The 15,995-nt window shown below is 37.8% G+C and overlaps 1 protein-coding gene across 8 annotated transcripts in view; it reads left to right on the plus strand.

Moving 5' to 3' along the window:
• col16a1 (collagen, type XVI, alpha 1) overlaps positions 1–15,995 on the plus strand; it is a 144,569-nt gene that overhangs the window by 116,242 nt on the left and 12,332 nt on the right. For 3 of the 8 annotated variants that reach the window (XM_030147679.1, XM_030147677.1, XM_030147682.1), the window contains 20 exons: positions 1,344–1,388; positions 1,563–1,682; positions 1,933–1,974; positions 4,105–4,179; positions 5,452–5,496; positions 6,095–6,139; positions 7,804–7,857; positions 7,955–8,008; positions 8,132–8,185; positions 8,264–8,308; positions 8,784–8,837; positions 8,931–8,966; positions 9,050–9,112; positions 9,591–9,662; positions 9,751–9,804; positions 9,947–9,991; positions 13,190–13,234; positions 15,416–15,469; positions 15,637–15,690; positions 15,785–15,835. In XM_030147679.1, coding sequence (XP_030003539.1) covers positions 1,344–1,388; positions 1,563–1,682; positions 1,933–1,974; positions 4,105–4,179; positions 5,452–5,496; positions 6,095–6,139; positions 7,804–7,857; positions 7,955–8,008; positions 8,132–8,185; positions 8,264–8,308; positions 8,784–8,837; positions 8,931–8,966; positions 9,050–9,112; positions 9,591–9,662; positions 9,751–9,804; positions 9,947–9,991; positions 13,190–13,234; positions 15,416–15,469; positions 15,637–15,690; positions 15,785–15,835 — 1,107 coding nt within the window. The remainder of the gene's footprint in view (positions 1–1,343; positions 1,389–1,562; positions 1,683–1,932; positions 1,975–4,104; positions 4,180–5,451; positions 5,497–6,094; positions 6,140–7,803; positions 7,858–7,954; positions 8,009–8,131; positions 8,186–8,263; positions 8,309–8,783; positions 8,838–8,930; positions 8,967–9,049; positions 9,113–9,590; positions 9,663–9,750; positions 9,805–9,946; positions 9,992–13,189; positions 13,235–15,415; positions 15,470–15,636; positions 15,691–15,784; positions 15,836–15,995) is intronic. The other 5 variants (XM_030147678.1, XM_030147680.1, XM_030147681.1 and 2 more) reach the window with 5 other exon arrangements.

Consider the following 15,995-nt stretch of genomic DNA (forward strand, 5'->3'; position numbering starts at 1 on the left):
TTTCCACATTTGGATTTTTGAGTGACAGTGGGTGAAGGCTACGAATTCCATGCAGAGAAGCTCCAGCTGAGCAGCACTGGGTTTGAACCCAGGACCTTCTTGCTGTGTGATGACAGTGCCAACCACAGCACTACCATGTCGCCAATAATGGCTAAAAGAACCAATGTATTATTAATGTGCTAATATGCTAATTAGACACAGTGGTGCAGTGGTTAGCACTGTCACTTCACAGCAAGAAGGTCCTGGGTTCAATTCTAACCAGGAACCTTTCTGTGTGGAGTTTGTATGTTCTCCCTGCGTTTGCGTGGGTTCCTTTCTGTGTTCCGTTCACCATCCAAAGACATGCACGGATAGGATAATTGGTCTACCTAAAATTGCCCATAGGTGTGAATGAGAGAGTAATTGGTTGTTCTTTTCTATATGTCAGCCCTGTGAAGAACTGCCGACTCGTCCAGGGTATACCCCACCTTCACCCATAGGTAGCTGGGATTGGCTCCAGCAACCCTCGCAACCCTAGTGAGGATAAAGTGGGTTCAGAGGATGAATGAATTAATAATATGCTAATTAGCAGGAAGTTAGTGGTGAATATGTGTACCTTACAATTCTATATGTGAGATTTGTTTGTGCTTATGTCAAGTTGTTGGATTCTGTCTGTGTTCCATTTGTTCATGAAATTAGCATAAATAAAAGTCCAGTTCCCAGCGTAACACAGACTTCAACATAAACTTCATGTAATCGCATACAGATCTTTCATATGGAAGCTGTAATATCAAAGTAGTACATAAGGCACTGTATGTATAGTGTACATTAAGTTAGATTCAACAAAAATGTTTTGATTTAATAATATGGGAACAGTTTGTGTTCTGTTATTTTGTTGAAGTCCAAATAATGTACGTAATTTCATGCAGTTCAGTCAGGTGTTGTGAGAGAAAAAATTACCCTCTAAACTTAAAGGCTTAAATTCTGTACAGACACATTGTTTGGAAAGATCATGACACCTACTAAGAGAGGAACAGTGGGTTGTTTAGTGGAGTTTACACCATGGTGTGCAGTTTGAAGAACAATACAACAGACTCAGTGGGATGACTTCAACTGCTCTATTTACATTACAAAAGGACAAAGGGAGCAAAATGAATTGTGACCACTTAAAAGACTGACAGTGACAAAATGGAAAAACAAAATTTATTGCAACAATGTCCTTGAACAGTATCAGGTAGAGGAACAATGGAGCATTTTGGTTTTGTTTGTGGAATATGATAATTTTGGTGTTCTTAAAGTCCCATATTAATGTCCTAAAGTTCTCAGATGAATATTAATTGAATTCCTGTTTCCTGCCTGTGTAGATGCCCGCTGGACTACAGCAGCTGCCTCAAGACTCTGCTGGAGACGTAAGTTCATCAGCAAAAAAAGACACACTTCGGGGAATGAGGGTGTTACTGATTTCACGTTCCTCATAATTTACCAGTTTTTAAAATAAAAAACTGTTGATCTGTGTGTGTGTGTGTGTGTGTGTGTGTTTGCATGTTTGTATCTGTGTGTATTCTGTATGTTGTGTAACACAGGAGGGCTGTGATGGGGGCTGTTCCCAAGGGTTACCAGGGGTACCAGGCATGTCAGGTGCCAAGGGAGAAAAAGGAGATCAGGGCAAGCCTGGTGTAACCCCCTTGGACAGCTGTGACTTGGTGAGACTGGGAGGGAGTGGACAAAACATTCTCAGCTCAACCATATGATTCTCCGAAATTAGAATCATATGAATTGTCACTAATAGTACAATTACCGTTTTTGTTGTTCTGCTGCTTTATGCAAAATGACAACCTCTCATTTTGCATTGTGTTTGGGTTTGCATGGCTTGATGTGAGTAGTTATTAGTCTGACATCATATGCCAGCAGAAAGACATTACTCTGATCACATATTCTCCTGTCTGCTTGCAGTGTTTGGAGAGACTGCAGAGGGAGCAGGCGACACAAGCAGTGGTCAGCTTAAATTACTGTAATTTTGTGAAGACATCCTTGCAACATGTATATATGTCCCAAGGTCAAAATGCTAAAAACTTGTGTGACAACATCCTGTGCGTAATTATATATCGCAGCATATGTCACAATAATAATCATTCTTCAAAATGCGATGAAATTCTTTATGCTAAAAACAACATTCTTGCAACAGGGTTCCCACGGGGTCTTAAAAAGTCTTGAATTTACAAATCTGCATTTAATACCTTAAAGGAGTGATATTTTGCTTTTTCAAATGGAATTATGCATTTTAAAACATTTCCCTGTTGTCTACATAAACTGTAAATGCTATGTTTGGGTCTGAATTCTTCATAAATTCAACTCCACAGGTCCATCTTCAAACCTATTTCTGAGTAATGACACCAGAAAGGTCATTTTGAGCGCTGGCCCTTTAAATGCACATGACCACCCCCTCCAAGTTGTTGACCATGCTGCTCTGTCCCGTTCAGCCACTTGTGTTCATAAATACAGCCAACAACTGAACATTTTAGGTAATTGGCTCGAAGTATGGACATACAGTATTTTCAGTATGGACTACAACCGCTGCTGCTGATAAACAATTATGCCGTACTCAGAGAGTTTATCAGAAGTCTTGACCTTATATGTGCAAATGTCGTGACGTAACTAGTTATAAAACGTAACAAATTAAGAAGGAATAGAAACAGAATGTAGAAATCCACTCAGTTTTTGCCAAAATGAAATTATAAATAGCTTTGCAGCACCTAGAGGGTTCAAATTCAAACTTTTTAAATTATTAGGGTCCAAATACACAAATAAATGTACCAAAGACTGATAAAAGTGGGTTTAGCAAAATATGACCCCTTTTAAAAAAGTTTGTAAAAGGTATCACATTGATATGGTCAGTCTTGAGTGATGTTGCCATGAAGTTGTTCGCTGTATTGTGTTTAAATGTGTGGGAAATTTCTAAACTATAAAGAAAGTAATGTTAGTCTACTCAGTTCCACCTGTTTCAACCTGTGAATTTATATTGAAATTAGGAACCGAACTGATTACACTGGGTTACAAAAAAATGTTTTTTGCAAGTTGTCTAGGTTTTTTCAACTGAAGTAGGTCCATTTTGCACCGCTAAATCCAAAAATTACATCTGTTTTTCTCAATCAGGTCAGGTTTTTTTTGCTAATTTGATTTTGAAAAATTTGATCTTCTCACAAAATATAATAATTAATACCAAAATAAGATTGGTAAGCATGAAAATGAAACTTGTGACTTGATTCCTGTTAGATACAATGGTGTATTCACCGCAGATGTAGCAGAATACGTCAGGCTTATTTTTGCAAGATCTTCTAGTCGAAGCCATTTCATTCACCTGTAATATTAAAAAAAACATTAATCCTAAATTGGCAAAAGTAAAATCTTCAGAACTCGTTTATTGCAAGAAATATGAAAGAATTTTGTATCATATGATGTGAAAATGCCCATAAATGTAAGCAAAAATGTTAAAAAGCCAATATGTAGCATAGTTCTGAAAGTTGACCTGATTGAGCAAAATTAATGTGAGTTTTGGATTCAGCACACCAAAATTATCCTAAATCAGCTCAAAAAACTTAAACAATAAATTTGTTGTTGACCAGTGTTATAGGTAATTTTGCAGCCCCCGGTGAGAAATGATCACAGAACATTCACTTCTGTGTACAGTATGTATGTAATATTCAGTCTCTGTGGATGTAAATAAATAAATTTTCCTAAATTCTAGGACTCACACATTTTTGCCCGTATGGCTGTGACATAGGCTGTTCTAAGTAGTCTTAAAAAGTATTTAATTTAACTTGTAGAAACCTGTAGGAACCCTTTTGCAAAATCCAAGTGAGAACAATAACACTGTCAAAGTAAATCACCCTTTTTTCAATTGTCTTATCATGTTACATCCAGTCCAATGTCCGTGCCAATGCAGCAAATACTGTTCCTGGTTTTGACGTAATAAAGAGTCCTGATGTACAAATCATGTCGATCTTATCTAGTCGAAATATTTCTTCTGTCACATGGCGTATACGGGCATGCAGCCCAACTCTAATATAAGCAGTCGCAAAAATACATGTGCACATTTTCTGGTTTATTTATTTCACATTTCTTCAGCAGGGTGACCAATCCTGTGCAGGAACACCAGGAGTTCCAGGAATGCCCGGATCACCAGGACTAAAGGGCGAGCAAGTGAGTCTGTGTGTTTTCATCAGGGTTATTGAAGTTTATGAAAACTGAGATTAAAATGAAGTTGTAGGAAAATAAAAAAAAATAGTAGTTTTCACTATGACCAATGTGATTTTGACAGCATGGTGGATCAGTGGTTTACACTATTGCCTCACAGCAAGAATGCTCTGGGTTCAATCCCTGGTCACAGCAGGGCTTTTTATGTGCACAGTTTGCTTATTCTCCTTGTATCGTGCTGGTTTTCTCTAATAAAGCTATATCTGATGAGTTGATTTTCTAATTGCATGGTACTGGCATAATCTGGAATTGGTGCCAGTGACAGCCCACTGTTTCAGATGGTTTCCATCCAGGGACATAGGGGTTAGATGCAGACAGTAAATTTCCTTAAAATTACAAAACAAAGTGATGGTAATGCACCTGAATTCTGGATGAAACCTGCTGAGGAAGTCCATTTTGAGCTACAGTAGACTTCAATTCAGGGGCTAGTACACTAATGTAAACATAATTATTTGTAATATACTCACATTACTCTAAATACCAGCATATTTTACACACTAGACCTTTAATGATTTTTGCTAATTCGCAAACTGCTGGTGGGTTGAACAATTTTAACTCATAAACACCAAAACAACCAGCGACCAAAAGCATCTACTGATCTAAAATGTTTAATTAACTGTTGAACCACTAACCCTATCAATAGATATAAATGCAGTTTGTCGTCCTTTCAAGGTCATCAAATATAACCCATTTGGACGAATAGACACTTCGTAGTGAATATCAAAATACTGTCATCTTCTGCAACATGTAGACTCTTGTTTTCATGTTTATTTAATCATATATTTTCATATATGAGCTTTTATGAACATCTTCTCGACCACTGAATTAAATATAAGAAAATACATGATTAACACAGAAAAATGTAAAATCCAGAGGATAATATTTTAATCAATGGTGACAGCTCACTCAAGAAAGATTAGATTTGGAGATAAAAATCATTTGGACGTTGACAGAAAAGTAGTTCTGGGTCTTTTGGGGTTAATAAGTATGATTAATATCATGAATTCTTTCATCCTACTGTTTTCATCCCCTTCAAATTAAGACTTTTCTCCTAGCAATTGGAAAATAAAAGAAAATTAGTAAATTTATCAGGATGAAAATCACAACATCACAAGTAGAACCAAACTGGAAAACTATCAAAATAAAAACTCATGAAAAATTTAATACAATAAAAACTCTTTCCACATTAATGTCTATCTGTGTTGTATTGTATTACAGGGTGTACCAGGTGAGAGAGGACACGCTGGACTACCAGGAAGCATGGTGAGGCTTTATCAAACCTCAGACTTGGAAACGTACAGTATTTTCCGCTGTTTAACCACATGAGGTGACTCAACCATAACCCTCTGGTAGAAAAATCCAGATATGGTCACTGACTAGTTTGACACAAATCGTTGCAGAGACATTTTCCCTTGTTAATTGCAAGACTGAGAAGCTGAAGAAATGGACTCTTACTGTAAAGTCCCCATCTGATACACAAATGTGCCAATGAGACACTCTTTTTCCCATTTCAAAGCTCAAGAAAACATTTGAAGCTTTGAAGTACATTGCTCTCACTGCCTTACAACAGTCTGGCATTACTTCTGTGAATGAAAAGATTTGATTTTTCCTGATTTTAGGACAGCACTGTAGGATTTTAGTCTCTCAAAGCTTAAGATATCCAGTATCTTCAGAGGGGCTTATGCTCATCACTTTTCCATGAGCTCACAGAGCCACCTGCTGGTCTGACTGAAAACATTGTACATCATAGCCTTACACATAAACCTTTTAAATCCTGGCTTAAAGAAAGATCCCGTGAGCTCTTCTGTGATATCATTCACTGCATTTTTAATCATGCTTTTTTAATGCTGTCTCTTCGCAGGGACCTCCTGGTTTCCCCGGTCCTCAGGGTCCATCTGGTTTACCTGTAAGTTTAATTTTTCATCATTTTCTACCTCCGACTCTTTCAATATCTGAATATCTTTCATATCATTCCTTTTGGATTTTCATCTCGAATATAGATCCTTTCCCTTTTAAATGAAGCAGTCTTTGACTAGGCCATCTTAGTATCCCTTCCCCTCCCCTCCCCAGCCTCTTTTCCTCTGCTTTGTAATGAAAGTTATTTGAGATGAGGAAATGATTTGGTTGTCTTTTTTTCCAGTTGCTCAATTATTCCGCCGTCTAAGTGATGGAGAGTGGGGCTGCTTTGCAGGCAGAGTCCTCCCTCTCCCTCTTTCTCTTCATCCTCACGCAGATTTATTGTTTTAGTAACATAGAGATGCTAAATGGATGAGCTGTGTGAGCGCTGCATGGAACCCATTTGCAGGATAGTAGCACTTTACAGCAGGTGTTAGCCTCAGCTGTGAGCAGTGTGTCGGGGTGTCTGTTTATGCAAAGGAAGGGGTGACACGTGAGCCTTGGAGTGAATATATTACTCATATTCAATGTTCGGGAAGTTACTTACAATGATCAGCATCTAATTACTTCTTCTCTCTGTGATCAATTGGTAATTACTTTCTCTTAATTGAACCCTCAGTTATTATTCCCTAATTAAAGTAATTATACTATTAAACCTTGTGTTTCATACTGACATTTTGCCCTCCTAGGAGTTACATTTATTTATTTACTTAATAAGGACAAAACATATTAACACAAACTTAGCTAAGCATCTACTTCACACATATAATTTACACAATTTTAAGTAATTACGTGATCCTCCTCTTTTTCTTCTGACAATTTTGGATTCAGTCATTTTATAAAAGTTCTCATTTCCTTTTCTTCCATGCTCATCTGTCTTCCGCATACAGCAGCTGTTGCTAGGCAACAAATCACAGTCACACATGTATATTAATTTTTTTGTCATACCAGCACTGAGTATGCTATTACTGTAAGTATATGTTTTCCATAGATCCGTGAGACCACTGGGCTTTCAGATATTTTATTAATTCATGAAGGAAATTACTACATGAATATATACACAAAGGGAGGCACACACAGGATACTAAAACAGGAAAAAAAGGAATCTAATTATACTTTTAAAACCATTGTATATGGACTATGGAGAAATAGGAAAATCCAATATGCAATGCGTGACATTGAGAAAACATATACTAATAAGTATCCGCTCACATAAACAATACAAATATACAAATATGTTTGATTAAAGATTTAAAAGCAATACATTATTGAATTAATTTCATGTCTCTGACACGTTTGCACCTGATTTTGCACTGGAATAAGAAATGAAGGGAGGAAAGTGGGGGAAGCAGAAAGATAGTCAGCAGTTTTAAAAAATATCTGTGTCATTTGTGGCGAAAAAATGTATTCGCCAGTCGATTTCTTGAGGCAGTGATCAGACTCTGCATATCAGCATCACATACCTAAATCACTATCCTGAAGGCTCCTAGAGGTGTAGAGCAGAGGACAGGCAGTCCCAGAGGGAAGCTGTACGAGGCAGGTAGCCGTTTCCTCCACTTGATATTGACTCACCTTGTCCTTGGTTCATTTCCGCCGTGGGAGTGTCTTACACAGACATAGATATTACATCCTCTACCTCATTTACTAAACATTTCTCATGCCTGTCATTCTCAGGGTCAGCAGGGTGAGCGAGGGTCACCGGGACTTGCAGGAATGAAGGGTGAGCAGGTAAGTACTGCATCTGCCAATCAATTTCCATGAAATTATAACATGTAGAAAAATAATTGGTTTTCGTGGGTGATTGACTGTGTGATCCTTACCTCAGGGCCCTCCAGGAACCCCTGGGTATCCAGGAACCATGGGACCACCCGGACTGCCTGTAAATCATTCTCACCTTCTCGTTATAAAGGAACTGTGGGATTGACAACAATCTGACAGCTATAATGGATGGATGGTTACACTGATACGTGACATCGATTAACTGCCCATTTGTATTTCTCAGGGGCTGAAAGGTGAACGTGGAAGCCCAGGAAGTGCTGGCCATAAAGGAGAATCAGTATGTCGCAACAGCCTTGTTATGTAATGAACAATCTGCAGCTCGAGCTATATATTACTAACACATCCTTCTCTTTAGGGTCCTCCTGGTAACCCTGGGTACCAAGGACAGGCAGGCTCACCGGTCAGTATTTTATCATAACTTCTAATGGCCGACATTAAAAGGAGGAATACTCCACCCACCAACCATTTCTTGATCTACTTTATTGTACTTCTGATGCTCTGACATCAAAACTGGGTTAGGTAACTAGACTGAAGTTGATACAAAGGGGAAAATTTAATTCAATTTTGTGTCAGAAGATGTTCTTCTGGAAAAAGAATACAAGATAAACATGACTGATGATACATTTCATTGAATAACCCACAAACCCAGTGCATCTTTTAAAATAAGCCATGCTCATTTGATTTTTTCCCCCCCCCTAAGATCAGAAAATGTGTAAAACCCACTTTTTAAGTCTATAGATTTTCAATTGAGAGTGACAAACATGGAGTTAAAGTACTTGCATTATCATAGACATCATGCAAGCCCGGTGTTACATTTTTCATTACACGTTAGAAATATTCTCTACTTCAAAGTTTGAGTCCTTGTGTGTCTGCAGGGCATTAAAGGAGACACAGGACCTGCAGGGCCACTAGGACCCAAAGGCGAACAGGTAAGCAGATCACATATGCACAAACACATGAGAGAAAACAGCAGCTGTCAGGAACAAACTTTGATCTATTCATGTTTTTCTTTTTGTTTCAAGGGCTTCCAAGGATCACCAGGATTCCCAGGACCACCTGTATGTATATGCTTCAGTACTATATTGGAGGCAGCCATGTATTAAATATATACAAGATCTATATATTGTTTTTCTGTTTGTAGGGTGCACCAGGTCCCGCTGGCAAAACTGGAAGAGAAGGACACACTGGGCTTAAAGGTGAAAAGGTGAGAATGAAGCAATTCCACACTTAGCACAGATGTGTGTTTTTCAATATAACACAGAAAATGTGATCTGAAAGGTAATTTTAAGTTTATTACACAAAAGTTAAGAATTATATTAAAAAGAAATGCAATCTTGTTGAGAGTTATAAGTGTTTCTTCCTCTTATCTCCTTTCTGGAAGGCAGCTTAAATTGATAAGAATGTGTATATGTGCTTATATAATCATTTGGATTACGCCTCAGTCGGTTCAGCGAACTTCTTGATACTCAGTGTCTGGATTGTAGTCATACAATGTATACTGTTTATATGATGATATGTGTAATTACAGAGTAAAAACACTCTTTTCTGTCCTTGAGCTGAATCTACTATATCTATTCAGTTGTCTCTGACTGTGTTTTACATCATACATTATAATTTTTATGAATCTTCAAAAATAAGGTGTTTGTTTTTGGTTTTCATTCTCTGTTTTGTCTCTTTCAAAGGGAAATGATGGTGCTCCTGGATCTCAAGGACCAACTGGACCCCCGGGCGCTCCTGGCTCCCCAGGGCTGATGGTACATGCATGTTTATTTTCCAAATTTGACCCAGTGCATCGTTTCATCTTTCCTAATGTGCACTCTCTGACTATGTTTGCAATGAAAGGGCCCTCCTGGCATCGAAGGAATAGATGGGAAAGATGGAAAACCAGGGCTGCGGGTAAGTTATACACATTCATCACACTGGCTCCTATACAGGCATGCACACACATATCCGAAGCAGTTAAGCACATATATTACAGTTTGCATCGTCAATGTCATCCCTGTCAGGGTTGACCTTATCATTGCTTTGTCTTTGACAGGGAGAGCTCGGTCCTGCAGGCCCAGCAGGACCACGAGGAATCCCTGTAAGTATCACCAATTTGACATGAAAACACAACCTCTTATGATTCAGTACAACATAAACTTAGAGGAAATAAATAGAGAACAGCACACTGGATCAAAAGGACTAAATGAATAAATGCTCCTTAAAACAAAGCAAATCACCTCAACAAATTGCCTTATTTGGCTGTTAATCACTTTTTATTTGTTTGATATTGGTGAGTTATGTTGTATTTGTTCTTAAACCATGCATTTTCAATTAGACCATTGCACAAAATCTGGATAAATTTTTTTCTGTTTATCATGTGTAACCTATTTCTTCAGGCTTAGACAGTTTCATTGCATTTCGAAATCAGCCAAAGATTATTAAGATGTTTAGTTAAGCGTCTATCACACCCATTTTTACAATATATTTCAGGAATGCCTGAAATTTTATGAAATTTCTGCAAATTCATTCATGGGAACTCTTAAGATGAACTGAATTTAGTGATTAGAAGTTCAGGATCTCTGTGACCACAACTCAATCATTGCTATGCTAATTCTGACAAAATAAAATTTTTTCACATAAATGTGTATAAAATATGTCTAAAAGTGAATAACTTTCTCTTATTACATGTCTGTAAGTCCCCTATATCTTATATGCTGAGCCTTGAAAGTTTTTTTTTTTTTTTTTAACTATCAAGGTCTGCCGAAGGTTGAAGAATGGCATTTTTCATATTACGAATTATTCCATTCTCTGATTTTCATGTTCTTCAAAGTAAGAGAAACCTCATAGCAATCGGAAAAAGTAAAATACTAAATTAAACAAACATGAAAATAAAAAAATTAAGCGAAAATAACATTAAAACTACTTTTCAAACTTTGTAAAACCAAACTGAAAAATAAAATTAACATCAAAATTTCAACACAATTCAAATCAGTTTTACATAATTGTGTTTAAATAATCATGATGTGATGAAATTTGATTGCAAATTTAAGAACCTGTCAAGGCCCTAAGTGCTTAGCAAGTGTCAAACAACTACAGTTGTTTGAAAATTTTGAACACAATTGAAACTTGCTGAAAATAAATTAAAGACAACAAATTGAAAATGTTACATGACAACAATAACTAAAAGCAGGTTTCAAAGAAATACAACTCCATTAATCCAAATTTATATTTTAAAAATGTCACTGGAAGACATTAAAAGATGGTCCGCAAAAACACCACCCTTTCCATTATTCATCTCCAAAACAGGCTCTAATCAAATCCAACATGAGTCTTAATTTAAAATAATGACTGAAAGCAAAACATCCATTTGGCCAAAAATACCAATAACTTTTATTTAACCCATAAAGACTACTTCTGTGGCACTTCCGAATTTAATTTTTCTTATGTTTAACTTTTCCTAAGTGATTTCTCACCATTTGTTATAATATTATCCTCTGTATTTAGCTTTTTTTTTTTTGGTGAAAATCAGGCATTTTCCTACATTTAATGTACTGATCATGTAGATGTTCATAAAAGTTCAGTTTAAGGTTGAGAGATATTATATCAAAAACAGAACTCTGATAAAAAAGTGACTTTTTCAGCAAAAATATCATTAACTGAACATAAAACAAGTGTCTCCATCCACTGTCATTGAGCCAACTCCATGGGTTTTACTGGTGAATCAGTGTTGTAGAAGATGAGTGTTTCCATGTTCACTACGGAGCCTCTGAACATCCAAACAGGTCATATCTGATGACCGTGACAAGATGACAAACTGCATTTTACACTAATTATTTCAACGTATCAATAGGTTTAGTGCTTCAAAAGTTTTTAAACATTTTAGATCAATGGATGTTTTTGTTTGGCAGTGGCTGTTTGGGTCTTTATGGGTTAATTCCAACAAATTCTTCCTCACTTGTGGGTCTGACACTCATTGAGACATTAGATCAGGGATGCAATCATGTGCTACACACAGCATGGAGCCCAAACCTCTTATTCCCTGCATTTGTATTGAGCCGCCGTGAGAAACACGACTCACCTTCAGATTCACAAGCAGCAAACCATTATGCAAATCAACCCGCATGACTAAAACTTTCTGATTGAACGTCTGCCTAAAAGCTGTTTTTTGGAAAGCAATAATAAATAAGGGTGAATTGTTTGTGCCCTTGAAATTGTGACTTGACTTGTGGATTTAAAATTCATACATATGTGTAGAGAGGAGTTTTAGCACCATATAATCATCCCGAGCCTTGGCCTTTGCATTTTTTTTTCACCAGCAATGCAAATTAGCAGCACTTATACAGTATACTTGATATGTCAGTCACCTCACTCACACTGGCACTTACCACTGTACTACTGTGGAATGTGCAATGATTACTGAGTGTTGTTATTGTTCTGTTCTGTTCTTTTCTGTTCTGTTTTGTTCTGGTCTGGTCTGGTCTGTTCTGGTCTGTTGTGTTGTGTTGTGTTCTGTTTTGTCTTGTCTTGTTGTGGTCTGTTCTGGTCTGGTCTGGTCTGGTCTGGTCTGATCTAGTCTGGTCTGGTCTGTTCTGGTCTATTCTGGTCTGGTCTATTCTGGTCTGGTCTATTCTGGTCTGGTCTCTTGTGTTGTGCTGTGTTGTGTTCTGGTCTGTTCTGGTCTGTTCTCTTCTGGTCTGGTTTGGTGTGATCTGGTCTGTTCTGTTCTCTTCTGGTCTGGTCTATTCTGGTCTGGTCTCTTGTGTTGTGTTGTGTTGTGTTGTGTTGTGTTGTGTTGTGTTCTATTCTGGTCTGTTCTGTTCTGTTCTATTCTGGTCTGGTCTGGTCTGTTCTGTTCTGTTCTGTTCTGGTTTGTTCTGTTCTATTCTGGTCTGGTCTGGTCTGGTCTGTTCCGTTCTGGTCTGTTCTGGTCTGTTCTGGTCCATTCCATTCCATTCCATTCCAGTCTGTTCTGTTCCATTCCGTTCTGTTCTGGTGTTTAGCTCCCAGCTGAAATGTCTCATCTTCTGATGTTGTGCTCAGATCTTCCAGACTCTGTGTCTTGTATAGCGACATGGCAGATATACTCAAACACTGCACTTATCTTCATTGGAGAAACAAGTTACTGGCTCTCATTTCTTTTTTATGTCCCTCTCTCTCCTCTGTATTTCAGTTTGTGTTCCACCCAAGAGCAGGTGTTAAGGATTTCAAAGACATGTCTGCCTGTTTCGTTGGCAGCCTCGACTCAGTGAATTTTGATACTGTACCAATCTTTATTCTGTTTGATGTCTCTCCTCAGGGATTCAAAGGGAAAACCGGCCACATTGGGTTCCCCGGACAGAAGGTTAGCCACTAACTCTTCACTTTGCCATCACACCGTGTCTTTGTGTCACCTTAAAGCGGTGGTGTACTGTGGGTTTTCAGGACCATCAGTAAGAAATACTAAACCACAGGCCAAGATCTTACACACAGTACAGCCAACACAGGCATATACAATTATGGAAAATGTCAGATGTAAACTAACTCCTCCAATAGTAAAATAATCACCTGTCACTTGTAAATAAAGTCTTTTTCTGTAGTTCAGTTGATTCAGGAGCTCTTTCTCAATAGAAAGACCAAAGGAGGCAGCCGTGTTTGTCCAGTTGTGTTCCTCGCATAGTTTTTTATCTGTTCGAGAGCTGAATATGAGCGCTTCACAGAGGCTGTAGACCAGGGCTTTCAAACTCATTTTAGTTCAGGGGCCACATTCAGCCCAATATGACCTGAAATGGGCTGGACCAGTAAAATAATAGCAGTGGAAAAAAAGTAAAATTACATTATAATAATGTTTACATCACAAAGTTTCATTAAAAATGTAAGAGCAATTTTAACAATATTATCCCTCTGTTTATCATTTACACATGTGCATCACAACTTACAGATCACAGTAGATCTACAAATACAGAAAACATTTAATAACAGGAAAAATATTGTTAAAATTGTACTGACTTCTCTTAAGCCATTTCAGGTTGTTCATATTTGCTCAGATTGTTCCCATTTTTGGTGAAAGAATAGTTTCTAAATGTAAACATTTTCATGTAATTTTATGTTTTTTTATACTAAAACAAAGAGAAAAATGTGGAAGTGTCATTATGTACAGGGTGGGGAAGCAAAATTTACCATGAACATTTAATTGTTTTTTCTCAGCAGGCACTACATCAGTTGCTTTGAAACCAAACATATATTGATGTCATAATCATACCTAACACTATTATCCATACCTTTTCAGAAACTTTTGCCCATATGAGTAATCAGGAAAGCAAATGTCAAAGAGTGTGTGATTTGCTGAATGCACTCATCACACCAAAGGAGATTTCAAAAATAGTTGGAGTGTCCATAAAGACTGTTTATAATGGAAAGAAGAGAATGACTATGAGCAAAACTATTACGAGAAAGTCTGGAAGATACTATTAAAGAAGAATGGGAGAAGTTGTCACCCGAATATTTGAGGAACACTTGCGCAAGTTTCAGGAAGTGTGTGAAGGCAGTTACTGAGAAAGAAGGAGGACACATAGAATAAAAACATTTTCTATTATGTACATTTTCTTGTGGCAAATAAATTCTCATGACTTTCAATAAACTAATTGGTCATACACTGTCTTTCAATCCCTGCCTCAAAATATTGTAAATTTTGCTTCCCCACCCTGTATATGTTATTATGTTAGTATTTTACTGGTCTGATCCACTTTAGATTAAATTGGCCAGTATCTGGAACCTGAACTAAAAGGATTTTGACATCCTTGATTGATAGTGTTTTGAGTTTAATTTTTGCATTTCACAATTTCATCCATCCCATTTCATCCTTAGGCAGGCCAGCTTTGGCCCACGGGCTGTATGTTTGACACCTGTGCTGTAGACACTCAGATTGTTAAGATAAGGCATGTGAGTGTATAAAGTTCAGTCAAACTGTCTCCACAGACTGTTCTACTCTAGGAGATCACTTCTACTTATAGTTTGAGATGTTATACAGGACTGTTAACTCAGCTTTGAGTCTGTCCAGGTCAAACTGTGCACCGTGGTTCTCCATCAAACACCAGAATTCTGCCTCTGGAAAGATCTGCTTTGAGAGGAAGATACAGATACAGAGAATGCAGTCAATAAAGTGCTTCAGGATGTCCTGCTTCCATCTGACGCTCTCATTCTAGATGCTGGTCTCACATTTCCTCTGCCTGTCCAGCTATAAATCTACCCGACACTGACCAAATGTTTTCAGATGTACTCCTGACATTATATGGTGCCTTGGTGAAGCTGTTCAGACTGCAAAATCCAGAATCATCCCATGTCCGCTTAGTCGTATTAAAAAGTAAACATGGGCAGCAAAATAGCTTGTGCTCAGTGCCAGCTGTTAGCCAGTCATAGGACATGGAGTTCCAATCTTTACAATGGTGGTGCATGAAACCTTTGTTATTTCAAATTCTATGAAACATGACATGATTCTTTTTTATGCTTTCTGTACTACCGTGTCCTTTTATGTTTATTCCACCAGGGTGAGGCTGGCCCTGCAGGGCCTCCTGGAGCACCAGGTAGACCAGGACATGAGGTGAGTATTTTTGTTTGCTGTCACAACATCTGCCTGGATAGCACATCAGTAATTTATGCATATATGCCTAAAGCCATTGCATAGGGTTAGGGTTAGGGTTATATATATATATGTCAGAATAAATGTATCCCTGGAGGACTCTAAAGGTCAATCTGTGACCTTTCCAGGGTGATCCCGGTACTCCAGGAGCTCTGGGACGACCTGGACCCCAAGGCCATATTGTGAGTTTTCCACGTTTAAAACCTTGCCATACCTTTGTATGAACAATTCTATGTTGTAAAACAGTATATAATGCATTTGAACTTTCCCAAACAGGGTCCTCCAGGTCCAGCTGGACCACCAGGTCCTCCTGGACAGTCAGGAGTGGTAAGTGATGCATGTTGTTATAATAACATTTGAGATCCTTTGACATTCCCAAGGGAAAATAGGTTCTTTCAGCAGCTAAAAATATACTTTAGGTAATGATTAGATAAACAGAGCATGTAAACATTAATTAGGATTTCAGTAAATAATTGCAGAAGCTACT

This window comes from Sphaeramia orbicularis, chromosome 11 (genome assembly GCF_902148855.1).
Source record: "Sphaeramia orbicularis chromosome 11, fSphaOr1.1, whole genome shotgun sequence".
In the NCBI taxonomy this organism is placed as follows: Eukaryota; Metazoa; Chordata; class Actinopteri; order Kurtiformes; family Apogonidae; genus Sphaeramia; species Sphaeramia orbicularis.